Here is a 27,759-nt window from a genome sequence, read left to right as displayed (position 1 = left end):
ATTAGGAAAACTTGTTTGCAAACTTTGGGAATATCATTTAGGTTTTTGTCTTAACATCTTCTATATAATATAATTTCTTTGTTTTCCTATTACTGTTATATCCTTTATATGCAATAAAAAATATATTGTATGGTGGGCATAACGTACGCGTATAATCTTCTTTGTTACTGCATCGATCTTGATATGTTCGCTACATACCGATGTATGACTTGACCAAATGTCACTGCATTTTCGCTATCATCATAGCTTCTTACAATTATTGATTATCACGTTTTAATGGATTTGTCAACGGACTGTTCTGTGTACCTATCCCATAACCTCGTAGCCATGGAGATACCGGTATCATGAAACTGCCCATATACCCTCTTTTAGCCCATCACACATAGCCGACTACGACCTCCCGACTACTCTCAACCTTCCCCAGACCATGGTTGGTAGTCAATTGTGAGCAAGGTCGTCTTTGGTTGGCAGTTGGTCGGCAAAGGTTGGCTACTGGTCGACTGCATTAGCCGAATGTTTCAAAATATTTATAAAATTCCAAAGTGGTTGGGAGATTGTGGAAAGGTCTGGAATGAGCTGACCTATAAATTTCGTATTGAGTGATTTGAACTTAAAAGAAATGACTTAGTATGGACAAGGAGGTTTTAACCTCCTTGGTTTTAACCTCCTTGGTATGGAGGACTTGACACCTCTTCAACAAGGCATTTGACAGGAAAGTTCAGTCAAATGTAATTTCTTTAAATGAAAGTTTTAATCTGATACGTAATCGTTGATTTGGTTTTCTATGACAAGTATGAATCATATTATACATGTATGTTTGCACATAATGGTGACAAGGAAAAGGTGGAGGTTACCTAAATGAATTCTGAATTCTGTGGCAGTTTAGAACATGATAAGCCTTATAAGTAATGTATGGTGCCAACTTTGCACTGGTATTTCTGCAGTCAAAATCAGACATTTTTGTGTTGTTGCAGTCACAATATAAAGTACATGCATTTTCTTATCACTTAACAGATGCACAGTCTCACCAGTGCAATAGCCAAGGGGGAAGAGTGTTCAGGAGGTCGAGTGCAAACCTCAGGCGAGTCATAGCAAAGACTTAAAAAATGGTAGTACTGCTTTCTCTGCTAAGCAGTCAGCATTTATGAGAAAGAGTATGGTAGTTGAACAAACTGCACCCTCAGTGGACTAGCCCCCTGCTGTAGGGGCCTGTGTGGCCTAAGGGCTATGCACCTGTACACACCAAAAGTTGGATTTAAATTGCCTTGAACAGCAACATAATAAAAGGACACATGGCCAATACAGACGGGATACATCTTTATCCAAATTCACCACCATAACATTGAGACAAAGAACTAGTACATGTACTTCATTTTGCACAAGTTTACCTCCCTTACCTTTGACTATTGTACAGTATTTACAAGACATTTAACCCTAACAGAAGTCTTATCATTTTGTTCCATTCAAGACTGTAATCAAGATGACTAGACTAATTAAGTACATTAACTCCTGTTACATATACTTAATGCATGAAAACAGTTCAATTTTATTCTGAAGTTTACCATACCAGGGTTTGTATCTTGAGCCTTAAAAAATGCAGTAGTTGCCTTGTTTCTTTGGCAGATGTTATTATAATGGAATATCAAAGTACAGCATGTGTTTTAAGCAACATTGATCTTCTATCACGTTATAGTCATAGATCAACCTGAAATGACTGTATAGTAGGTACACACTCTAACACACGAAGTGTTAATAAAACTTCTGTTTCTTTTTAGGATTGCTTGGTGACTGTATTTTTGCATAATTTATGGTCCACAATACTGCGGCAATAGCCATTAGTACCAATCTCAATACAACTGACTTACAGTATAATGTTATATATATATGGGTAGCTTACATACTCTGCTCATTCTATACACCACAAGGAAAGGTGAAAAAGAAATAATCTTAGTAAGCAACATCAAAACAAATACAACAGAAGTGATCCTAATCAGCACAATCGTGTCACATAAAACAAATAAAGCTGTGGGAAATACAATAAAAGTGCCTGTGCAAGATGCCTCCACATAAACTTAAGATATGTATACCAGTATACTGACAAAAACACCTTCTTAACACTATTCAAAGAACAAGTAGTCTTTAGGATATATAATGACTCACTTTTTTTCATAACAACATATAAAGAACATCTAATCTCTGCACCTGAATCGGCCCCACATGGCCATGTTGCAGCTTGTCTTCTCCAGAGCAATATTTACCCTATTAACCGTTAACACCATATATACAGGTCTGAATGGCTGTATTGGACACTTTTATACACTTTCTATAGAAACTACAATTAAAGCAGCACAAAAAAGATGCAGTATAGTATGGATATATTCCATTTATCATGTTCATTGGTCTTATATACACAAATTAAGTTTGTAAGTACTCAAGAAATAATATTGCCCACTGTACTGGCCAGCAACTACATTCTTCATTAAGTGGCATGGCATGGCATGACAGTTGATCATCCCATTCATGCAGAAGTGAACTCCTGATTTCTGCAGAAACTAGAGAACACAAAGACAACAAAAGGAGAGTTTTGATTAGATGATACTTTCAATGAGCTTAGCTTGACTTCTAGGCCAGTCAAGAGTGTCTTTGTTTTTTTTGACCACATAGTAATTCTGAACTCTCATCAACAGGTATCACTGAATATCTACATACATGTGCATGTATGTTTCTCTAACATTTATACATGTATCCCACATAAGCAAACTGTAAATACAATTCATCCATGATGACTACAATGGTGCAAATAGAGAAAGAAACACACAATAAGACACAACATTTATATAACTTGAGGAATAGCTGGGTTTATAAAGTTTTGCTCAAGACTAACATTGATCTTTAAACACTAGGTGCATGTTTCATGTCTTACCAGAAGTTCTGTCTCATTCATTATTCCATCTTGTTCATCTCAAAACGTGTTGTCATGATTTCCTGGAGACAGACAATGAGCACATTCATGAGCGTAGAACAGATATGTCATAATTCGCTAGATGCATCAGATTCTCTGTGCTATATATATAGAATACAACACGGGGTATTCCGTATCACCCGAGGTACCAGCCCGACCGCGGGTCGGATCGCCCAACAGCCGTAGGCCGTAGGGCGATCCGACCTGCGGGAGGGCTGGGACCGAGGGTGATGCGGAATACAACGTGTTGTATTTTATTTATGTCATACCTTGGTCATACCCACCCGAGAAAACATACATTTCAATGCGGAATGCGCCAGAAGTTGAGGGAGTTTTGTGTCCTCGAACAAGAAACTGTAGCAACATTGATTCCAATCTCCGAATCCGGTATTCGAATTTCCGACGGCCTCACAACTGGCGAGCTCGAAATGCGTTCGAAATATTCTATGGAAGCCTGTGTGATAACACTTCCGAACCCTATGTGATCCGGATAGTTATCACACGGTCCGGAACACCCGTATCAGGCCCAGGTATGACATAAACTGTATTACTTACAACTTTCCATGAAAACAGAAATTGAGTTCAAATTGAGTGACTGTACATGTATGTTATAACAGTGTAAAATTGCTATAATCAATTGACTAAATTTTGAGATTGTACAAACTTTTGGTCAGAAGTTTGGCAACTAGCTGGTACTTACTTCATCAGAGTCTAAAAGACTTGGCAGGGCCCTGTGGCAATGAAATAAAAACAAAGTTATGTTCAAGTGTAGTCTGTTACAGTTAACACTACAGAACCTCAACCAAGCATGTATTGCAAAGGCAACTTACAGAATACATTATGTTACACATGCAATCATTTGGCAACAATTTATTTGTTACAACATTTGCCACCAGAAATTACAGCTTTTGACCAGATCTCTCTACATGGCTAACATACATGGGGAGACAAGAACGACACCCGCTCAGCTTAATCATTACTCTGAAATAGACATGAAAAGATGGAGAGAGCACTTACGTATCAGCGACTGAGGAAGGAATGTTTTCTTCTATCCATTTCAAGTCCTCCTCCTTGAAGTAAAGGTGACAACAAATTTTACATGATGAATTTATAATCCAGCAAACCTCTGTACTAACAGACAACAAAGAGCAGGCCTCGAAATTAACTTTTTCCCCTACTGTCCCAACATTGTCCCGAAAGTGGATTTCAACTGTCCCGAAAGTGTCCTGAAGTGTCCCAACCAGGGCCAAAGATATGAACTTAGTGTCGGGTCTGCATTCAGTTCCAGAGGTTCATGTTCAGGTTTGGACCTATACTCAAGTCAGGACCTGAGCCCAAGCCGATCTGTGTTAGAATATTTTTTTTTAGTTATATACAAAATTGTGTATTGTAAAATAGAAAATTGCATGAAATTTGACAAATATAATACATACAAAGGTATATACACTCAGTAGTAAACACAAGTTTCAACAAAGTTAACAACCAGAAATATTGTTAACAACCTGAAATAATGTATTTTAATAGGTTATAAAAGAAAAAAACATAATTCTGCAGAGTTTAAAGACTTCATTGATGCGGTGGCTCTTGGGGAGGTAGAATAAATCCGAAAATTTTTGATTTCTAATCTTGCAGGGCAAACCTTAATCAAGTAAATGAGGTGTGACCATCCCTCTGCTGACCCCCTGTCAGGGGAGCAGACATGTGCCACAGCCTAGCTGGGACAGGCTTTCCTTTCACTATGCTGAGTGATAAATGATGATTGATTTTGAGAAGACTAGTACCACACCAAAAACAGTGGGTGGGACCAGTATACAGTTTCACAAGGGAGGAGCACAGTGGCACTCAGGAGCCCTGATTGTCCCAAATATGTCCCGAATTGTTTATTGAGTTGTCCCAGGTCAAATGTTAGTGGCCCCGGGACATAGGGACATAGTTAACTTCGAGCCCTGAAAGAGGCTTTCAAAATTAATACTTGAATGTACAAAACAGATGTAGACTTACTGCTTTGGTGTCTGTGTCATTCCTGCCCGGAGAGTTGCCGTTGGCATTGTTTTTCCCACTGAGGCCACGCATCTTCATACCCTCTGTGAACATAAGACCGGAATTAAAAATTAATGTAAATTTTGTATATGTACAACTAAATTACAATTTGAAGGCAAAACAACATTTTTTCTAATCTAGCCTAAGGGACTATTCCAAGGATAACTGCTATGGAATATAATCTAAGCTTTTTTGGAAGCTGCAAGTGGAAGCCAAAGTGTCCCATTTTTCTGTGATAAGTGGGTTTTGTGAATTTAACTGTCTTTTCCATCAGTATACGTTTGGAAATTGTGATGAGCATTGGTGGCTTCTGTAAATAGCTCTTTCCTTTCCTGATCATTAGAGGGGCAGTTGGAGATAAAATGTATTTTGTCTTCCTCAGTCTTCTGACATAAAGTGGTTACAGATACTTTCCCCCAACAATATCACTGGACAGATTTGTCTGACATCATACTAACCAAAGGCATCGTTCAGCATGGGTTCCTCAGCCTCAACATCCTGCTCCTCAGTCAGTGGGGAAAAGGCATAGCTGCACATAACACAGGGCCCCATTCATTAACATATAAACATCATGTCATGTGAACTCTAGCCTGAATTTGTAAGAAGAAAAAAAACACAACAGATATGCTAGAATGTCACTGTTGTGTGAGCTGTTAATCTGTAACGAAATATTTCTCATCACTGTGGCTGTCATCGATAAAGCAAAATCTCAAGGTTGTGCAGTGTTTTCTGTTGTAAGATACAGAAGCGTGGACCAGCAATGAGCCATGTAACTGTTGAGAACAATTAATAGTCTTTGTGCACGGACCGCTGATTGTTGGCTGTGGGCCTCCACAGGGCCATGATGACCATCAGGATGACTGAGAACAGGAGGTGCCAGTAGGCCTCGTCCACCCACAACTCGGACCAGTCCTGGGTGGGAGGGGAGGGGGGCACTTATCAACACATATACTAAAAACTCTCTACAAAACTTTTTACACACCAAAATACCTACCTACATTGATTATATATACATATCTTTGCACAACAATAGTGTTAATATAGTGATTTTTACTTGTTTCATGTAACAATATTTTTGGGCCTTGTAATCCATTGCTTTAATCTTTTTTTATAATAAAAACTGTGATGGTCCAATCAGATACTAGTCACATACTGAGTGATTTTTACTTGTTTCATGTAACAACATTTTTGGGCCTTGTAATCCATTGCTTAAATCTTTTTTTTAAATAAAAACTGTGATGGTCCAATCAGATACTAGTCACATACTGAGTGATTTTTACTTGTTTCATGTAACAATATTTTTGGGCCTTGTAATCCATTGCTTTAATCTTTTTTATTATAAAAACTGTGATGGTCCAATCAGATACTAGTCACATACTGAGTGATTTTTACTTGTTTCATGTAACAATATTTTTGGGCCTTGTAATCCATTGCTTTAATCTTTTTTATTATAAAAACTGTGATGGTCCAATCAGATACTAGTCACATACTGAGTGATTTTTACTTGTTTCATGTAACAATATTTTTGGGCCTTGTAATCCATTGCTTTAATCTTTTTTATTATAAAAACTGTGATGGTCCAATCAGATACTAGTCACATACTGAGTGATTTTTACTTGTTTCATGTAACAATATTTTTGGGCCTTGTAATCCATTGCTTTAATCTTTTTTATTATAAAAACTGTGATGGTCCAATCAGATACTAGTCACATACTGAGTGATTTTTACTTGTTTCATGTAACAATATTTTTGGGCCTTGTAATCCATTGCTTTAATCTTTTTTTTTTATAATAAAAACTGTGATGGTCCAATCAGATACTAGTCACATACTGAGTGATTTTTACTTGTTTCATGTAACAATATTTTTGGGCCTTGTAATCCATTGCTTTAATCTTTTTTTATAATAAAAACTGTGATGGTCCAATCAGATACTAGTCACATACTGAGTGATTTTTACTTGTTTCATGTAACAACATTTTTGGGCCTTGTAATCCATTGCTTAAATCTTTTTTTATAATAAAAACTGTGATGGTCCAATCAGATACTAGTCACATACTGAGTGATTTTTACTTGTTTCATGTAACAATATTTTTGGGCCTTGTAATCCATTGCTTTAATCTTTTTTATTATAAAAACTGTGATGGTCCAATCAGATACTAGTCACATACTGAGTGATTTTTGCTTGTTTCATGTAACAATATTTTTGGGCCTTGTAATCCATTGCTTTAATCTTTTTTTTTTATAATAAAAACTGTGATGGTCCAATCAGATACTAGTCACATACTGAGTGATTTTTACTTGTTTCATGTAACAATATTTTTGGGCCTTGTAATCCATTGCTTTAATCTTTTTTATTATAAAAACTGTGATGGTCCAATCAGATACTAGTCACATACTGAGTGATTTTTACTTGTTTCATGTAACAATATTTTTGGGCCTTGTAATCCATTGCTTTAATCTTTTTTTTTATAATAAAAACTGTGATGGTCCAATCAGATACTAGTCACATACTGAGAATCACAACATGAAGAGTTGAGTGAAGTACTTACTGACAGGCACTGTGTGAATCTGATTGTCTTAAAGGACCAAATCATGAAGGCAATGGAAGCTGGAAGAAAGAGAACATCTTGATGTGCAATGTGCTTATGTCAAAAGTTGAAACAACGATGAAAATTCTCTTACTCCATTTCTTTGTAGGACGAACAGCAATGTTTAAAGAAAACCAAATAAACAGCAATGCTTAATTTCAATGCTTAAAGACAGCCAATGAACAGCTATTATATAAACGATAGCCAATGAACAGCAATGTCTAAAGGCATCTAAATGAACAACAATGCTAAAAAATGGTAGCCAAACAAACAGCAATGCATAAAGAGACAGTCAAGTGGTATCTCACCTAGCACAGCAAAGATGAGGGTGTTGGTGAAGTGTCTGTAGAGCGAGAGTTTGACCAGGTTGCGGCGGAGGCGCAGGGTGCGGGTGGTCTGCACCAGGCTGCTGAAGATCCACCAGCAGATCGCCGAGTCCAGCACGGCCAGCGGGATGGACGCCAGCAGCGCCTGGTTGGTCGGGTCCTGCTTGGGCTGGAGATGGAACATCCCGAGAGATCCTTTAGATATTTTTATACCAGTCATGCAGTGATGAATCTTAATTCTAATTTATATTTCATAGAAGTGAACAACATGTACATGTAACTCTGGGAACATGGCATACATTCCAGATTGCATATGTAGCATCCCCCCCTCCCCATTTCCATACACCAATCAGAAATGGCTCTATTCTGTGAGTAGAGTCTTAGAAGAAACTCCTAACATCAGATTGTTTCTCAAGTCCAGCATTCTGATAGGGTGATAAAGGCTTTCAGTACATCACACCCTCAAGTCAGCAAGCAAATGTATCATAGAGGAGTTTACCACCAATGGAAATGTAATCAAATAAAGGAGCCTCAAGCTCAGGGTACAAAAAAACATGCAGTAAAGCAACATCTCCTGAAGGAGAGAGCACAGTGCCCTACAGTTTGGTCTCTACAGACAGGCACCTACCGACAGCCCAGAGGACACATGGCGATAGGGCTGCATGTGGGGGCCAAGAGACCAGGACCACATCAGTAACAGTTACACTACAGTACAAACCACTCGCACAGGTTAGGGGTAGGCAGTAACAGCTATTGGTGTGAGGTTATAAGGCAAGGATGTAGTTAAGTTGATAGTTCTTAGTTTAACAGTAGATTAAGTGTAAGGGTGATGCTAATGGGTATATAAAGCCAACCTTCAAAACTGCAGAGAACTCATGCCAAGGAATATGCATGCCAAAACTTTGAGCTTTGAGCCACCCATAACATAACCATAATCTTCTTTTTCATCTAAGCCTATTGATTTGTATCATTCAATTAGGTTATCTAGATCTCTCTAACCAAGAGGCGCATGAATTGTGCTGCTTCAATGCTGATAGGCAAGTTACCAAATGGATAAAGCTGTACTGAAAAAAGTTTTTTAGTCCATATCTACATTTGTACATACTTAGGGGGAATTCTGATTATTGAAGACACATCCCTACCTAAAATCTAAGTGGATATTCCTGATCCTTGGTCCCCATCATGCATTCTTGTTGTACCAACTATGAATTGTCACAAATACACACACACACACACAAGTAAATAAATAATGCACAGAAGTGTGCAAGTATACTCATCAAGACCTATGTATAATGATAGTATGATAGATAAAAAGATCAGAGCCCACCATCTCTATACTTACTCTGATGGAGCGGAGACAGCCCTCCACAGACCCCAGGATGAAGTACAGGGCGCCGACTCCCAACACACGGTGAAGCATCGGGCCAAGACGGGGCCTGTGGGAATCAACAAACTTGTTTTCCTTGTCCTTTACAAGAAAACAATCACTCCAAATGTTCTACCCAATATCTAATCAAAACAATCACTCCAAATGTTCTACCCAATATATAATCAAAGCCATGTCTTGAGAAGTTGTTGCAAGGAATTGAGTCCTATGTTCTATGTTCTTTACCATTGTTGGATAAGCTGACTTACTTGACGATTCCATACCCCAGGCAGACAATGATGACCAGCATCCGGGCCAGGGTTCTCTTCAGACAGGATACCAGCTCAGCAAACACCACTGCCCCTCGCACTGTGGGGAGGGGGGTGGCACGGACAATCAGTTCAGGTTATACAGGTCCCAGCAGATTTAGAAAAATTGTCTGCAATTCGAATACATGTACAGCAAAAAATCACGAATAACTCTGTCTGTGACAGTTAACGTCAGTCAAAAGACTGTACCCAGCAGATACCTCCTACAAGTAAACTTAGCATACACATGTAGCTATTCCACCTTCAGTGCCTTACCTGACACCCCGGTGCTGTTGACATGCTGGTACTCTGCATAAAACACAGCCTTCTCCAGCATGCCCAGGATGATGACTCCTCCCACCCAGAACTGGATCCGCAGCAGGTCTCTCCACTGGCAGGCCAGGAAGAGCAGCCAGATCACCCCGTACAGCACATACACTCCACACATCACCCCATAGAACTGTACAGGAACAGTACAAGTGTGGTCAGTATAGCACATACACTCCACACATCACCCCATAGAACTGTACAGGAACAGTACAAGTGTGGTCAGTATAGCACATACACTCCACACATCACCCCATAGAACTGTACAGGAACAGTACAAGTGTGGTCAGTACAGTCTGTAGACGTCACACATCCCTTCTATAGAACTGTACAGGAACAATTAACACTCCACACATCACCCCATAAAACTGTAGAGGAACAGTACAAGTGTGGTCAGTACAGCACATATACACCACACATCACCCCATAGAACTGTACAGGAACAGTGCAAGTGTGGTCAGTACAGCAAATATACTCCACACTTCACCCTATAGAACTGTACAGGAACAGTACAGTTGTGGTCAGTATAGCACATATACTCCACACATCACCCCATAGAACTGTACAGGAACAGTACAACTACAAGTGTGGTCAGTACAGCACATATACTCCACTCATCACCCTACAGAACAGTACAGGAGCAGTGAACATCACAGAGTATAGCAAAGTTTTGACAGCATTACTCACAGGCAGCAGTGCCCAGTCCGTAGCAGACAGGTAACTGGTGCCTTTTCTCTCAGAGACACCAACTGAAAAAAACAACAATAAAACATTCTCAGAGTTACGTTCTCCAATGCTAAAAAAGTCTCCACAACTAAAGCATGGTACAGACTTTATAATAGGTAATGCCAATCTGTACTAAAGCCTAGCAAAATGAAGGCAATTGCTTACCAGTCAATTGGTAGTCTTCTACACCTTCTGTCTTCACTGGCATGATCCTCACCACTAGCAGATAAGGGCCACTCTCCCAGGAATGGGTAACAACATTACCTGAGTGCTGGAATAAAAATGGACAGCTTAAGAATAATGTAGTGCACTTGATAATGCATATACCTGCTGAAAATAAAGTTTACCCTTTTTAGTATAATGAAACTAGTAGTAAGTTCTCTAAATATTGTAACTGTTTAAAGAGTACCGTATTTCTTCTAATAAAGGACGCACTTTTTTGACATTTCAACCTTCAAGATGAGGCTTCAGGTCAAAGCCAAAGTCGGGGTGCGCACTTTATTTAGGTTTTCTCTCGAGAAAAGTCGCGACGTAAGTCAGGAAGACACCGATTATTACCCCAGCAGGCTAGCCCCGTCACTTTGCCGACACGCAACGATAATTTATGCATGTTCTGTTCTTATTCATGTTCTTATGTTTACAAGATAACGATGCTACATCATACGTATATTTTCGAAAAGGTATTCTAGATATAAAAATAATTGATTTAGCGATATTAAATATCAAATTATGAGACACCAAATAACGCTGGGTGTTTTCAACCGCGCGACTATTTCAGTGTGTCGGGCCGGCCATAATTTTGTACCCCACGCCGCTTGTACTACGCCGCTTGCGACGTCAATAATTTCCTAACCACCTACACGGCTGCAAATATGGGTACATCGTGCGTATCTGTAGATATTATTTATCAAAAACGTAATAGCTAGAATCTGAAATGTTCCAGAGTTCGCTTCAGCGGGAGTTTTGTTTTTGTTTTGACGGATAAAACGCGAAAACCCACGCCGCTTTCGGCACACTTCTGGGTTCATTGATCGCTAAAATTACGCAAAAGCCACCATCAATCCGCAAATAAATGTATGCTTTCCCGAAAACATCTTTTGGTTTTGCATTTTCTTCATCATAATGTTGCTATGTAGTCGATAAAACCGCGTTTTTATTGCGTTTTCATGTGTAACATTTCAGACAAAGAAAAAACTTGGACCGCGATTCTGCTGCCCCATGATGCACTTCGTCTGCAAAATTCCCGCCTTTAGCTGCAGCAACAACCAATAAGAGACGCGTCATGCGATCATGTGATGAGGATTACGTAACACGCGAAATGCATCTTGGGGCAGCAGAATTTTAAACAATGGCGGCGGGCGATCGGCGAAATGAAATGATTTGTCAATGCAACGCTGTATTTTGCGGCATAAATGCCGAGAGACGAACTTTTATTTTATCTCAAAATGCGTTTTACACGTTTGTCTTTGACTAGCCCGGTAGAAATCAAGCGGATCGTCGTCTGGTCCTTCAATATCAAGGAAGTTTGTCAGATATCCTGCTTCAAAACATTTTACTCAAAATTTGAGCGGAATAGAGGGTTAAGTGTTGACCCCAAATAATGGTAATGTTTTCCCGAAAATTCCTTGAAAATGGAACGATTAAGAAAGACACCAGGACTTCATAGCGTGCCGAATACCGGGGCGTGGTCACATCTTGGAGACACGCGCCGAGCGACGGCGGCAGATCGGGGGTGCGCAATTTATTAAGGTTTTTCTGTGAAGTATCTCAGCTGGCGTGATTGGGGTTGCGCACTTTATTTGGGGTGCGTCCTTTATTAGAAGAAATACGGTATCTCCCTTCAGTTTAATAGCAAGGTTAATACCATAATACCATATTGTTGCCTGAAACAAAGGAAATTACAATCACTTCACAAACACTACAGCATGGTTCTTTAGCCATTAGCACTCAGTACCAATGCCCTCATGCAAACAGACTGACACAGACAACACTACACAGAAGACTGCTGAAAGTTCCTTAACAAAGAGACCCTGTACCTCATCACCGATCTGTGAGTGGTTTCCAACCTCTGTTACTGTTTCCTGTGCTTTAGGTTCTTGTTGTTGTTGTTCAGGTTCTTGTTGTTGTTGTTGTTTGCTCTCTGGCTCTACCTCTTTCTCCACCTCCTCAGTCTTTGTCTCTTCTTCCTTCTTTGTTGGCTCTATCTCCGCTGGCGGTGCAGGTGGTGCAGGTGGTGCAGGCTTCGCTGCAGGCTTCTTCTGTAGAAACACATGGTGCAGAGTACATTTATTGGAGCTCAAATTGACCCCAAAATCATGTACGCTTAATTGTGTCTTCATTGTGAGGAGCGTCAACCAAAGTATACAACATAACTGACTATAATTTATAAAGAGAACAATGTCAGCATTACTTGAGAATGAATTGTCAATAAAAACTTGCAAATACAAAATGTATGGGTATATACACGTACCTGTCACCTTTCATAAGATTTACAGTGTCAATAGTTCATTGCAATGTCTATAGTAAAGCAGCCAAATTACATACGAACACAAAGTCAATTTACAATACAAAGGAAGGTCTTAGAGTACATCTAAATCAACATCTTTACATTCATGAGCCCCCCTTTTTTTAGCAGACTCCTGTTTTTATTATTCTTTCCTTTCTTCTATGATACAACTACTCTGGAGTTGTCTTCTAGTTGCTCTTACCTTAGCCCCGCCCTTCCTCTTAGGTTCTGGAGCTCGTCTGCTTCTCGTGTTGGGATCGACCAATGACGTCTCTCCGGCTGCTTCATCCACCCTCTTCTCTGTGGAGCCATTCACGCTGAGCGGCCTGTCTACCAGTTGTATAATGGGCTTCAGGTCCTACAAACAGATAGACATTACTACATTTGTATGCATCCCTGTGGACAACATGTAAATTATTTCCTACATCCAAACTGTCTCTGTTGTATTTCCTCACTGCACTGTAACTTAAAACTCTTCAGTGCAATAAAGGGAGAACAGAAAAGAGGAAAACACTTAATATACAACCCCTTTCTAATCACTTATCGCGAACCTCAATTATGTTAAATTGTTTTATATGTCTGATCAATAGACCTTATTATCAAGATAAGTGATAAATATACTTTCCTAGCTCTATTCAAGCCATTAGAAACACGCATGTTCATATGAAAGAAGCACCTAGAAGCACACGTATTGTGTTGATACTATTTTCACTGTTTTTAACACACAGAAAAATATCATTGCGAAACTTACCACAAGATGAAATGGGTCCCCACACTTGTAGGTTTCCGGGTATTCCACCTTCTGGTACTTGCCATAGTCATAAACAGGGTAGGACTGTTGGGGGCTGTCATAGTATTCTTGGAAGGCTGAATCCTGACAAGCATAAATTCATGCTAGTTAACATCAGGCAAAGGTTCAAACAATTCTCAACTATGTAAAATTAAAAGTACAAGTTTCACCAGTGCTTCCATAGGTTTACCAAGCTCGAAATAATAAGATGCATCTAGCTATGCAGATATTTGTGTTGCTAGGGTTACAAATAATTAAGGTGCCATTGTACACTAGTAATGTGTGTATACAGCATACATGTATTCTTGACATTGAAGTGTCAGAAAAAATAATAAAACCCTTGTTGTACAACTTGTTTAAGATTGTTAACTTAGCTATTTTTAGATTCAAGTTCTGAAGAGGTGCAATTTAGGTTTTGCTGACAATCTACTTCACATAAGGATGACATCTGCATGCTCATCAATTTTCACCTGTTCTTAAAAAAACCCAAAAAAACACCAATTAGATTAGGTGCCCAAAAATTTTGAGCCCTGTTAAACAATGATTTTTGCATTTACTCATTTACTTTGAGTACAGAAAAACAACAAAACTTACTCCCAGGTCAACAAATTCTTCAAAGCAGTCGGAGAAGCGGAGCATCCAGCCAACCTTGAACTCAAAGGGATTCTCTGACCCAGAGTCTGATGACGATGACTCACAGGTCACTGAGAGAACAACAAACTATTAACGTCTCTCCCCTGGAATGTGACATACCTTCAATCTTACCAGTGTGACGTGCGTAGTCCAGTGGTTAGCGATGTAGAAGCCCGGGTTTGATCCCGGCTGTGTCGCTCACCCGACATGCATGCTACCGAAAAGGGTCGCGGTCCTTGTCGAAAAGAGCTAGGGGAATCTGGTACAACGAACTTGTAAATTCTGTACATAGCGTCTGTCTTCTCTGTCACGACTAGTGGAAGATTAGCTCATCTGTTCATTGAGTTTATTTGAGCTAAACTGGTTCAAGATCACTTTCCTTACTTTCCTTTTACCATGACATTTTTTACTCGTTTTCCATAAATGCATGCAACCATATAGAATAGACATTTAGATGATGAAGGACAAACTGTATGACTAGAACAGTGTACAAAGGCCAATATAATAAGACATGAGCTTCGATACAGAGTTAAAAGGCTAGGGTACCTGTGATTGCTACAGAGGTCTCATTGTACATAGTCTTGACAAAGCCAGCATAGAGAGGTTGGTTCACGTGTTCCCCAGTAACCTATTGCACAAGAGGAAGAAATGTTAGTTCACGTTGGGGTCCAAGAATACCAAATCTTGACTATGGGAGCAGAGCATTGCCTTAGGGATATGGCAATTAAGGATAAGCAATTAAAGAAGGGTAGGGTCACCATGTCCGACAATAGACTTTAGAGAGAGATCAAGGCCTTAACTGTTTTTCACCTGTATCTATATTGTTCAAATAAGAACAGTATAATCAACCTTTGCCATACTATTGTATATATCATACATCATACTTCATTGAAAAGTTACATTCAACCTTTGTATACCTAACTCTGACTGAGTATTGGTTTAAGCAATAACCCACCATACACATGTACATGTACCTGATGATAATGAGTTAATCCTTGTGATGAATGTAGAATGAATTTCTATTAACATCTTAATTATAGGTTAATAAATCTAACACATGTGTGTATTTGTAATTATGACATGGCATGACGTTAGCAAACATAAGCTACACAAACTCTACAACAGCAGTCTATAAGGGAAAGTTCTTTCAAGTACAATCACACAATAGATTTTATGTCAGCAGCTCCGTTTAATTTTTTTTTACAAGACACAAGTCAGTAAAATGTCCAAGACCAAAATGGCTCATGACCTCTATACCACAATCTATGGGTTGTGAGTTTTACAGGATTATACTTATAGTCCTTCACTGTTGACTGTTTTCTTACACATGCTGCCAAATGCCAATAAAAGCACACCCTATGATCCCTCAGGCAGAGTGTAATTATGTATGGCCCTGTCTTGGGTATGTAGTGTAGATGTTAATGTAGGTAAGATACAATGATCAACTCTGCCTGTCATTCCAGATGTCGTTAAATTTCTTTCTCACAGAAATGGAAAAGTATTCAGGAGCTTCCACAGTTGATTTAGACCCTGTTCATCCAGGTTTTCATACCAGTAGAGTTTACAGTTAGGTAGGATGTTCCAGTTAACACCTTTCCTTATCTGTCTCTTCTTCAACCGACTGACAGGATGGTTCTCCATGGGGTATGAACAGGTTCAACAGGGTCTTATACAAAGCCAGGTAGGGAACCTGCTTGACTGCCCGTCCAAACTACTGTAAATGCATTTAAGTTCGCGAGGTTTTTATTTCGCGCTACTGGGAAAATGGGGTGTTCGCGGTGGTTTAAGTTCGCGGCAGCACTATAGTCACATACTGCTACAGTATTGGACTAAAATGTTCGCGGTAGTTTTAAGTGTCGCCGCGAAAACCGTGAACATAAAGCCACCGCAGACATTTCTGCATTTACAGTACGTCATTATAACTGACCACGCCCCCTACCAGTAATGTAATGCACATTTGGGTTTTTTGGAGTGTAATAATGAGAGTAAGGGAGATCTACCTTTCCAGCCATAATGGACACTATTGATGGTACTTTTAGGGTTGCAAAAAATAGAGGCTGTAGAATATAGCGGATAATCAATACAGGTTGCTGTAGTATCCAAAATTGATATGTAAAAATTTGATGTGTCATCAGTTGAACATTTTCATGCAGGACGTTGTCATATCAGGAGTCAGTCACAACACTAACATTAAATAAAAAGAATGATAATTCTAATCTAACTTTCTAAGATAAAAATTGATCACAAATTTTATGCTTTGCAAAAATTTTATTCCTTTCACTCTTAATATCATATAAATCTTACTTATCCAAAACGGTGACAAGAACTACGGGTTTCTTAGTAATCACATGTTGTACCAGAGTATCTATTGTTGTGTGTGTGTGTGTGTGTGTGTGTGTGTGTGAGGTCCCTGATTAATATTCCGGTTTTGCAGGTGTCTTATGTTCTTTCAGTACACACCTGTAAACCTGCACGATGTATTTCACAAATTCTGGTCAACATCATACTTGATTTTCACCACCTAAACCCCCCGTACAAGACACGTCTATGACTTCTATCCATACCTTGATGGTTGAGGACCATTTCCCCTGCTCGGGAGTCGCCACAACTCCGACAGAAGACAGCAGGACGGTGAAAACACCGACGGTGATGACAAAATCGCCACGTCTTGCTGCCATTTTGCTTCCCTTAGTACGCATGCGCCATGACCTTTACGCGCAGAGAATGATGGGAGGTTAAACGTGGCAAGATGGCTCCCAACATCAAATTTTCCTGTTTACAACTTCACATTTAATCACTTTACCATGGACTGGAAGGTCGTGTTCCGTGTTCCCGTGTATATATGGACAGTTTGGAACATGAAGATGTTGTACATATTTGGTTGGAGTGCCCTTGTGCTAACGGTCTGCGGTTTTAACCAGTTTGATGACAGCGTTCTGTTTCATCTTAGTTGGCCCGGTCCTGAGTTGGAGGTGAGAAACACCTGTTCGTCTTGTTGTGTTGAAATTATTGTGTATCAGTGTGTATAAAATCGTGCCAAACTTGGGGGAAGTGTCAGGTACACAATGATTTATAGATATTAAAATGCAACTTTGTTTTATACACGTTTCGTCAGAATGTGTGAGCTGTGCATTTTGCAGTTTTAGGTACACGCAAATATGGTTAGTTTACATAATGAACGGCAGCTTCCGGGTTGTTGGCATTACGTGGCAGCCGTACGTTGGTGTGTCGTTATCTTTGCTTAAATCCCTTGCATATCTTCCAGATGTCCACACGACACCTGTGACCAGCCTTTTGTGATCGTAACCTTTGTTATCTAAAGTCCTTGTGATGCAGACATCAAATTAACTATTCTTAAATTATTGATTACATAGCTGAGTTGCAGCAAGCAAGTTGATTGGTTGATAGAATAACATAAGGGTACTTAGATTGATGCTCATATGCATAGCTGAGTGATTCAGCCACCACTGGGCATTGCATGCAAAATGAAAACACAATTAAAGTTCCAGTATTTTTTAAACATATATTTTACAAACACATGTAGTTGAGCTTCAAGGTTTTGCAGTTCAGTTCATGCTGCATTTACAACATTGTATTTGACACATAATGGAATTGTCGTACATATACAACAAGTGAGCAGTACTAAGCACCACAAAAGTCATGCAGTAAATTCATTTATTTTTTGGGCAATTAATTTCGCTGTAGAAGAAGAAATATTTTCTGTGTGTGTTAAGTTCACAGTTGAAACTGTTCTTCAAAACAGTGCATGTATTTAGTAGTAAGACATTGGAAATGCATATTTGCGGGGAAGAGGACACAGTAAAAATAAAACCAGTGCGAACATTTAACATTTTTAAGTACATAAACATGTGGTTTAATAAATAGATTCACACACATGAGATTGAGTTGTGCTAACTGTGCTGATATCATCTATCATTCCACATATAACTAGAGCAGAAAGCAGATATGAATATTATATAACATGCTCTTCACAAATTGTTGTACATTTTTTCCAGTCACCTCCACCAGGGAGCAGAATAGCAGAAGCCATTGAAGTGTCGACTGCAGATAACGAGAGGTATCGCTGTACACTTCCAGTGCCTTTGTCAGAGACTGAGGTAAATATTACATTTGCAATTTCTAAAATCTTTCAGAAAAAGCTTTAAGTGTGGTGTCAAATCAGTCGTGTAGTAGTAAGGGAAGTCGTAGTCTAATAATTCACTATTTCAGGATTTTGCTGTTAGGAAGAAAATGGCCAATATAAAAAAATGGAATGATTCTCAAATATTGTACTCTTGTGGAGACAAAATTATTCTAAAAACAATTCTCAGAAAAGCTAGCACAAATGTTTTAGTATGATCTTTCGCTTTCAACCAGGAACTTCACACCAGGATGGACCCCTACTCTTTATTGATACCATGTCTTTCCCAAGCGCACAACATTGGGGCCTTCTAATAGACATTCAAACATATTTAACTTCTAGATTCTTAGTCCACAACCCTGACCATAAGGCTACCTTGCCACCATCTATGTTGTAACATTTTGCTGCTTTATTTCTTACATTTTTATCCATCTATTTCCATCCAGGATTCAGATGAAGAATACCTTGGTCCCAGTGCAGCAGAGCTGATGAAACCCATATACAGACAAGTCAGCTGCACATATAGGGTATATGACCAAAATGATCTTAATGTCTTACATAATGCAAATACACAAACCTAGCGAGACTTAGCTTGCATGTTTGCAGCCGCCTTGCATCAGACCCTGATGCTCTTAAATGATTGATAATGCAAATGGGTCTTATGGTTTTTAGTTGTACATGTATATCATTCTGGAGTGTTCATTGTTGGGCCATGGTGGGCACATTAAAGTGTAGGGTAGCTTACTTGTTGATGGTACCTACATGTATTGTTGCTACTGCCCTTACAGATAGAGACTTACTGGACTTACGAACTGTGTCATGGAAAGTATATCAGGCAATATCATGAGGAGAAGGAAACAGGGAAGGTAAGTCATTACTGAAAAGATATTTAAAAAATGGCCTTTTCTTTTCAAGATCTTTGTGTGACGTAATTTGAAAAATGCATGTTTTTTGTACATTACATCTATGTTGGTGATGTTTTACGTGAATGACAATTTTTTTTGCCATTGGATTTACAGAAAATAAAACTGCAAGAATATTATCTGGGAAGATTTCAAAGTGCAGAAGGTATGCTTGTTGATTTGAAAAATATAAACCAGTTGGAATTATAATGTTTATATTTTCGTGTCTAGTGTTGTAGGATGATGTTCTTGATGTTTTCCATCAATGTCCTGTGTTGTATTTTTACCTATATCAGGCTGGTAATGATAGCAAAACTGTGTCGTTTTTTCATTGTAGGTACCGGTACACAGAAACCTCCACCGGAGGAAGGAAAACAGGGCAAAACAGAGATGGTGGGTACCAATCACATCACTGATTAGCACTGGAAAATATGTCACATTGATTGTTGTTGTATTATTTTGTTATCATAGAAATTTCAAGCAGTCTATGACAGATCTAGAGCAGCCGTTTCTGTAACAAGACAGCTGAATTTTGTATGACACATGCACGACTATCCCAAATATGCGATTGTGTGAGAGGATCGCATGACGGATGTGATCAGGCCCTTACTGAGATCTTTTCAGCCCTTAGGCTTGCAATAAATGAAATCTGTTTTGCGATTGCCCACATCGATGGGCGCCATCTTTGGATCCTGACAACCTTTTGGTTACCTACGCATTCCGTCAAATCTTTTTTAGGCAATTCCTGCCTGCAGTACTATCATGGATTACTAGTCAGCGCTTCAGTACCACCTCATGATATGAATATATTGTACTCAATAACAACATGTAATGTTTACTCCTACAAGTTATGTCACCTACATTTTATACTTACAACTTTCCCACGACAAAAACATGAACACTAAAACATGAACCTGTCCATATTTGCTAGCAAATAGTTATTATTGTTTTAAATGGAAATGTATGAATAACGCATAACAGGCCAGGCATAGTAGTCTTCAATCCCTGCATTTTTGTTGCCATTTATGCATATATAGGTACCATACAGAAAGCTGGATGGTATAGACATGCCATTTTTCCCAGAGTACATGTCGGATGGGACGCCATGTGACCTGAAGTCAGAGGTGCCCAGAACAGCCCTCCTCCTCTACATGTGTCACCCTGACTCTAAAAATGAAATAGTCTCCGTTGAGGAGGTGACGACGTGTAACTACGAGATCATCGTCTTCACCCCGCTCCTCTGCCGACACCCTGACTACAGGTGGGTTAGTGGCATTGTGGGTGGTACTGTGTTCTAACCAGCGTCCAACATTTGATGGACTTTTGCCGCTCATGATGGACAAAAATTCTGTCTTCTCCACCATCTTTGATGGACAAAAAACAGTGCGTAAAGATACAGAGCTTGGAATGTTGCAAAGATCTCCAGAAAATCAGCGGAAGTTTGCGTCGAGGTTGATTTAGATTGTCAATAATGCATGTACTACCAAAACAGCCGCAAGATTGAAACAAAGCCGTTTGAAATTTGAAAATTGCAGGAAATAGTGTTTTTAGAGATTTACTCCGGGAAGGTTTATTTCTTATCCTGGAGCAGTACAATTTTTTTTGTACTTGCTCAGACAAATGAGAGTCATTTTGTTAGTAAGTAAAAGTAAATTACTTGATGCTCATTTGTAAATTCTTGCAATATATAATATCACATTGCAAGTTGTTTTCTATTGATTATATCAGACAAAAAGACACCCCTGTGAACGGCATCCACTGCCATGCCATTCATGACGCCCCCATCAAACCCAAAATCTTACAGCAAGTGGAGAAAGAGTCTCAGCAGATGCAGACCCAAAGTCAAAGGGTAAGTAAATACAAGATCTGTCACAGTAACCATTGAATGGCCAATATGAGCTACCAATATTTGACAATGCAGGAGTAGCTAAAATACATTTGTTGGGTATACGTACTAACACAAACTTTGAGTGGCATATCTGATACAGATTTTTTTTAAATTTGACATGTTGGTTTATGCTGGTTTCAAGATCTTTCTATCAAGGCTATTATGAACTATCTACTACCTAATGACACCTAGCTATTCAGGCTGGTACTACAGTCTGACACTTACTAAAAGATTACATGTATCACAAGGAAGGTACTGCAAACAGTTACTCAAGGGAAGTTGGTTGGTCACAGTCACATCAAGGGGACTTCTTTTTCTTTCCGTTTTTGTGTTGTCATAACAAATACACACAATACATAGAATAACTCATATACAAATACACACAATTCATAAAATAACAAATTATCCATGTAATCTGTTGTTGACTGTATTCTGTCTTACTCTGTGTTATCATCAATAAGTTGAATCATCCTTCACCGCTGTATTATGTTCTCTTTCCTTCATAGCCTAACCGCAGACACATGTGCATGTTTCACAAAAAATTGCATATTTCCCCAGGCAAGGCAAAGGAGTGGTGCTGGAAATGTGGTATTCAAAAGAGTTGACCCTTACCAGAAGGTACTTCAGTTACAGGACAAACCTACAGGGTGTTGCGGCAGTTTTGAGATGGTGTTCGGTTCTTCTCCTGTCCTTAGTCTCTCCTCTATAGGGCTCAAATGCCTTTCTTCAGCATGCCTACTCTAGTGCAGGTACCCTTCAAAATCACCTGCACTAGACAAACCTTACCTGCATTGCTCAGTTTCTTCCCATTTCAGGAAGACAATGTTTGAAGGTTGTCTGTTTGTCATTGTAAATTTTAAACACACTGGAAACTGTTGAGGAATTATTTCAATTCATTGTTTGGTATGAAATATTCAGTCTAGCAAACAAAAATCCACATACTCATGTATACTACTCAGTGTATTAGCAGGTGCAGGTTAGGTGCAGGTAGACATCATTAATACCTGTGCAGCTTCAATTCTATTACAAGCCCTGCTTCTAGATCTCTCACTATTTTTAGGCTGTCTTCTTAGAAGTGCCAGATGTTCAGCTAGGGCTGTTTAGATGTAACATTAGCCCCAAGGACAGTAGTGCTCCTTTACAAGGCCAACAGCTGTCAGGGGAAATAACAGCTACAAACATGTTGTTCTGGATGCCAGCTGTTGACCTTGCTATATGGATATAGTTTCTTTTGAATGTAGATCATATGAATGTAGATCATATGATTTGTTTTAACCTTCTCATGTTGTTTCAACTATAAGTTGTTAAAAGTGGTTTTGCTCTGGTGTCGGGCTTTCTTCTCTTTATGCGGGCATGGACACAAGTCTCTTCATTGACATTAGAATATATATATAATTGTTGCACATAACTATGTTGACATGCACTAAATGATATGTAATCTTTAGAAGTTAGAACTTAGATGACAAGACCAATTTCTGATTAGTTATCATTAGTACACATAATTCTGGAGGATCTTACTGTATACACTAACTTTTTGAATCAAGTAATGAGATGGAAGATGTTACTTCGTCTATGACTTTTTGAAATTGAGTTGTTTTTACTCTTTCCTGCAATCTCATATTTAATTTCAAGGGCAGATACCTCCTCTCCAAAAAAGCCAATGGTATCATCCTCAGCTTGTTGTTTTGAAGCGTAATGCTGTCTTGTACCAGCTTGCCAAGGACAATTGTTGTAAAGTCAAATTGAGATGTTTGTCAGTTTGTTTGGTTGTGGTCGTTGTTATCAGTCTGTTACAAAAATAGATGAACCACAGCAACAATAAACACAGTGAGGGAGAGATTCACAGCATAGTGATAATAACAATACCTTGACCTCCTCTATGGTAGTGATAACAGTGCAATGAAAGAGTAGTCAACCAGCAAACATTGGGCAAGGGAAAGAGATTACAGATGTCTGCGGGGCTCATTGTTTGTAGCCCATGTTGTTATCTTCGCCGAGTACTTGTACTCGGAGAAGATCATGTTTTCGGTTGAAAAATCTGTTGGGTGGGTCTGAATGTATGTCAGGAGCATAACTCAAGAAAACTTCAATGAATCTTTATGATTTTTGGTAGGTGTGTAGTGGTTGTGTAAAGGAAGGTCAAGTTCGAAAATGGTTTACCTTGCGTTTTTCAATAGTACTGCAGCGGACTTAGCATTTTTTTGTGTTTGTATGTAGGCAAAAAAAGTGACGGAAACGTTGATGGATCTTCATGATTTTTTGCAGGTGTGTAGATGTTATAGAAATGGAGGTCAAGTTCAAAAATGGTTACCCTGGTATTTTCCGTCGGTACTGCAGCGGGCTTTGTGTGGATGTGTATTTGTATGTCGCCAGCATAACTCGAGAAGCTGTTGATGGATCCTTATGATATTAAGTGGATGGGTAGGATTTACCGAAAGGAAGGTCAAGTTCGATAATGGGCCTTCTAGCGGGTACCAAAGGTACTGCAGTAGAGCTTCAAAATTTAGGGGCATATTTTCTGAAAATGCTATGGTCATGATTTTTGTGTGGTAGATAGTTCATGCCACAGAAGGTAAGTTCTGTAAATTTTGGCCCCCTAGCGGCTTGTTAAGAACCGCAGTGGGTGTTTTTGTTTTGACATTCGGACATGAATAACTTGAGAATGGGCCGACAGATCGTCGTGATGTTTGGTATGTAGAGAGCTCGGATGGTGATTTACATAATCAATGACTAATTATGCAAATAAGGAGCTTATTTGCATAATTAGTAAGGAAAGTTTGTTAAACCACTGCCTTTCAATGGGACATGGGGCAGTGTCAGGTCATGTAAACAGATAGCCTTGCATAAACGTACATGTAGGTCAAATAAATAAACTATTCTCCAAGCAGAGGTGTGGGTCCTGCTGGGTTTTGACGCGTTCAGTTTAAGCATTTTTGTTCAACACGGTTGGCGACATAACGAAATAGGGACAAAATAGAAAGCCTGACTAGAAACACCTAAAAACGTGCCAGATTTGTTCTATTCATATGTTTTGACTGTACTATTTCATCATCACTTTCAACTTTCAACACTGCCATATCGAACCTTTGTGGCCCATATAATATCAACATACTCATATTTTTTCATGACCAGTTATAACATATATCAGCACACTCTACACATATACTAGTCCTGTACCACCAAATGATTTTTAACCCTATCTTAACTGGACTCATTCGCCCAATCATAACGTCCAAATGGTATGGTGCATGATCAAATTTGCAGGGGGTGATAGGCACGTAAATATAAATCACTTTCCATAATAAGCCTTGATTATTTGGCGAAAATAATGTGTTTGTGGAACTCTAGTTGATTTATGTTGTTAAATCTGTAATTTCAAGCTTACAAACATACATTTTCATCAATTTAATACCATGAAGTTCAGATTTTGGGACGGATGGGGTAAAATTGTTTTCCATCCCGACAAGCAAATATCTATCCCTAGACGGAGGGATAGGTCCTGGAGACAGCCCTGGATGTCTGTAACTTAAACACAGAGTTTCCCTTCTGTTCTCTGTGTAGAAGCAGGATCCGACAGGACCTGTTGATTCCGGACCGCTGAAGGCCAAGTTGCCTAGTAGACTCCCCACACAGGCCAGCTCCAGCTCCAGCTCCAGCGAGCAGTCCTCAAAGGGCTTCAAGATCACATCCCTGACAGACAAACAGCTGTTAGAGGAGTTCCTCAGGGGGGAGTACTGTCTTAAGGGTGGAACAGGTCAGGCAATACTCAAACTACTTTTCAGGCTTCTGTTAGAATATGGTACGTGGAACTGCTGGTCACAGCAAATAATAATCAACAATAGTTACTAAGAGAAGTGCAATAATTTATGATTTATTGTTAGCATATTTATAATTTACTATCATCATTGTTCATTTGATTTGTACAGTATAATCTGTTTGTACAGTTATTATTGAATTTTATTTCACATGTATTATTCATGACCTCCTTATTTGTATTTGTTAACCTGCGCTCCCTTGAAAATGGGCCCAATACGGCTGAACAGACTACCCATACATATTTACAAGATTTATAAATTAAATAGATAAACAATGGGTAACTAAGAATTGTGGATGCTGTAAGAAAATTATAGATTGGGACCTTACTGGAGAAAGATACGAATGATATTGCGGACAGAATCGTTATTGTAATATTTGGAAAACTGTTACAAAAAAAGACTAAACATTAAATTTTTGATTAAACGTAATGCTACGTAGTGGTGGAATGTTAAGTAATCTTGAAGGCTTATTGAAAACAGACAATTCTTCGACTGAGTCATGATATCTGATTCAGTATTTGTTGTTGTGTAGGCTGGTGGAAACATGAGTTCTGCTATGGTAAGCATGTCCACCAGTACCATGAAGACCAGAAGTTGGGAAACACCGTCATCTCTATCGGCACCTGGAACAAACAGGAACACCTGGACTGGGCCAAGGAGAACCCCGGCCAGGCCACGCCCAGGAGGAACAGGGAGGACGGCAAAGTCAGGTCAGTTCTCCTTCATATCAACTCACAGTAAATCCACATCTTGGCGTCACGGTGGCGAAATGACAGGGTGTTTGGCCAAGAGGTGCTGGGTTCGAATCCTGGGTCCCCTGACTTGTCCCGTTGACGTTCTGCCATTAGAAAAGGCCCTTTTTTTCACAAATTTTCTTACTTCACTCAGGTGAACATGAGTACCTACATGTAGCTTCAGTTAGGGATAGTTGGTAAATTGGTAAACAGTGATTAAACACAAGACAGACAAGAAATACACAAAAACTAGCTTGTGATTTTTGGTCATTGTGCAGATTTGGTGTTCACGACAGTTTTAAGTTCGCAGTTGAAACAAGAGGGTAGGTGGGCAGAGGAAGTATTTTCAGATTCATGGATCCCCAGGCCAGAGCAGCTTGGAAAGACAGTGTGAAGACTATCAGACTGCTGCCCACCTGTGTCAGGGAACCCCCATCAGTATATATTAAACAAATACTAGATACTAACAGTAACTTTTTACAGTAACTGTAAGATCTGCTGTTTGTATCCTTCAGGATGGTGACTCACTACTACGGTCATGGTGACATGTGTGATGTGACAGGACGACCCAGGGAGGTGCTGGTCAAAATGAAGTAAGTTTCCCCCTTATGGGAGATAGAACAGGACATTGCGATGTTGTTTCTCTTACTAACACAGTAACATTAATAAAAATTAGGCTGTATTAAGCATACAACTTGCAGCCTTCCTAGCTCACTTTGTTTTTGTCCTGACTTCCCACAGATGTAAGGTATCAGACCAGCACTCTGTGACCATCTACCTGATTGAGCCCAACACTTGTGAATACATCCTTGGGGTGAGTTTCTGTCTACTTCATACATTTTCTACAGCTATTCAGTAAATGGCTATGAGGGTCTTGTTTACCAGCTTTGCAAAAAATTTATTTGCTCTGTAAGTCTTTTCTGTAGTGAAGCTACATTGCACTACTACTAGATACTTGAGAAGCATCATGCTTTACCTCAATTGAGGATGACTGCTTTACCTTACTTTACTATCGGTATCCCTCCATCCAGTTAGCCTGTCAGTGACTACCTTTTGACTATTATCTGACTGCATTAATGTTGCCCATCACTAGGTGGAGTCTCCCATCATCTGCTCCCTGTTGGACACTGCTGACGAAAACGGCCTTCTGTCCGTGCCGACAGATACAGTCAAAGGACCATAATGTACATTAGATAGGATCTTACTCTATCATTTCAAGACTTAATATGGGTTTAAGATGTATTTTTAATTTCTCAACAAAATTGAAATGTCTATTTCATCTTCTGTGTGCTAACAGGTGATGACATGGCTCATTTCTCTTTGTTGAGGTTTGTTTTACGTTGACTTCTGGCTGCTGGATTTGTTATTGTCTACTTATCTACTATCCTATTTTGTAAATGCTCAGGAAGTGAACCTATTGCAGCTAAATTGTCATTCAATCCAACTGTACTAACTCATTGTGAAGTGGGAGTTGTGCCACATGAAAACAATTTTCTGGAAAGAAAATGCACGCAACTACTGCTCCATGGGTTTCTAGCAAAAATTGGGTTAAATGACAATTAAGCACTGAAAATATTCTCTTGATAATTAATTATCTTTATAAAGCTTGAAGCATGATCTGTACAGATGCCTTCTAATAGCAAAGATTTATTGTACATTTTTCTCTGTGACAATATATATCTACAACAATAACACTGGCTTCTTGGT

General features: G+C 39.2%; 2 protein-coding genes across 5 annotated transcripts; one reads left to right on the top strand and one right to left on the bottom strand.

Moving 5' to 3' along the window:
• Positions 1-1,304: 1,304 nt before the first annotated feature.
• LOC136432561 (transmembrane protein 87A-like) lies at positions 1,305-17,281 on the bottom strand. Of its 2 annotated transcripts, none has more exons than XM_066423942.1 (20): positions 17,137-17,281; positions 15,119-15,200; positions 14,534-14,643; positions 13,901-14,023; positions 13,352-13,507; positions 12,710-12,901; positions 10,809-10,914; positions 10,605-10,666; positions 9,867-10,050; positions 9,552-9,651; positions 9,259-9,352; positions 7,899-8,085; positions 7,552-7,610; positions 5,811-5,914; positions 5,461-5,531; positions 4,964-5,046; positions 3,980-4,032; positions 3,663-3,693; positions 2,924-2,985; positions 1,305-2,552 (listed from the first exon to the last, which is right to left on the bottom strand). In XM_066423942.1, exons 1-19 carry the CDS (start codon positions 17,269-17,271, stop codon positions 2,944-2,946), a joined length of 1,974 nt encoding a protein of 657 aa, XP_066280039.1. In that variant the 5' UTR covers positions 17,272-17,281; the 3' UTR covers positions 1,305-2,552; positions 2,924-2,943. The 2 variants fall into 2 exon arrangements, with proteins under 2 accessions (XP_066280039.1, XP_066280038.1); XM_066423941.1 differs by having other exon boundaries at positions 12,680-12,901; positions 17,137-17,280.
• Positions 17,282-17,285: 4 nt separating this feature from the next.
• LOC136432562 (endoplasmic reticulum lectin 1-like) lies at positions 17,286-27,744 on the top strand. 3 transcript variants are annotated; one of them, XM_066423946.1, is made up of 14 exons: positions 17,286-17,544; positions 18,589-18,690; positions 19,160-19,240; positions 19,502-19,579; positions 19,733-19,784; positions 19,962-20,008; positions 20,653-20,876; positions 21,344-21,464; positions 22,062-22,121; positions 25,065-25,257; positions 25,851-26,028; positions 26,568-26,645; positions 26,794-26,866; positions 27,146-27,744. In XM_066423946.1, the coding sequence occupies exons 1-14, from the start codon at positions 17,377-17,379 to the stop codon at positions 27,233-27,235; spliced, it is 1,545 nt and encodes a 514-aa protein (XP_066280043.1). In that variant the 5' UTR covers positions 17,286-17,376; the 3' UTR covers positions 27,236-27,744. The 3 variants fall into 3 exon arrangements, with proteins under 3 accessions (XP_066280043.1, XP_066280040.1, XP_066280044.1); XM_066423943.1 differs by having other exon boundaries at positions 17,287-17,544; positions 19,733-19,781; positions 19,953-20,008; XM_066423947.1 differs by lacking the exon at positions 22,062-22,121 and having other exon boundaries at positions 17,287-17,544; positions 19,733-19,781; positions 19,953-20,008.
• Positions 27,745-27,759: the final 15 nt, after the last annotated feature.

The sequence above is a fragment of the Branchiostoma lanceolatum genome, chromosome 4 (genome assembly GCF_035083965.1).
Source record: "Branchiostoma lanceolatum isolate klBraLanc5 chromosome 4, klBraLanc5.hap2, whole genome shotgun sequence".
Lineage (NCBI taxonomy): Eukaryota > Metazoa > Chordata > Leptocardii > Amphioxiformes > Branchiostomatidae > Branchiostoma > Branchiostoma lanceolatum.
The sequence above is the reverse complement of the archived record's forward strand: the minus strand, read 5'-3'. Positions and strand labels throughout refer to the sequence as shown.

Bases quoted from the DNA above. Each gene is read 5' to 3' on its own strand.
- LOC136432561 (XM_066423941.1), bottom strand. From the start codon at position 17,271: ATGCGTACTAAGGGAAGCAAAATGGCAGCAAGACGTGGCGATTTTGTC. The intron at 9,353-9,551 runs GTAAGTCAGCTT...TGATTCCCACAG, and splicing joins CTGGGGTATGGAATCGTCAA to GCCCCGTCTTGGCCCGATGC. The intron at 5,047-5,460 runs GTTAGTATGATG...TTATGTTCACAG, and splicing joins CATGCTGAACGATGCCTTTG to AGGGTATGAAGATGCGTGGC.
- LOC136432562 (XM_066423943.1), top strand. From the start codon at position 17,377: ATGGACTGGAAGGTCGTGTTCCGTGTTCCCGTGTATATATGGACAGTT. The intron at 19,580-19,732 runs GTAAGTCATTAC...TTGGATTTACAG, and splicing joins AGGAGAAGGAAACAGGGAAG to AAAATAAAACTGCAAGAATA. The intron at 19,782-19,952 runs GTATGCTTGTTG...TTTTCATTGTAG, and splicing joins AAGATTTCAAAGTGCAGAAG to GTACCGGTACACAGAAACCT.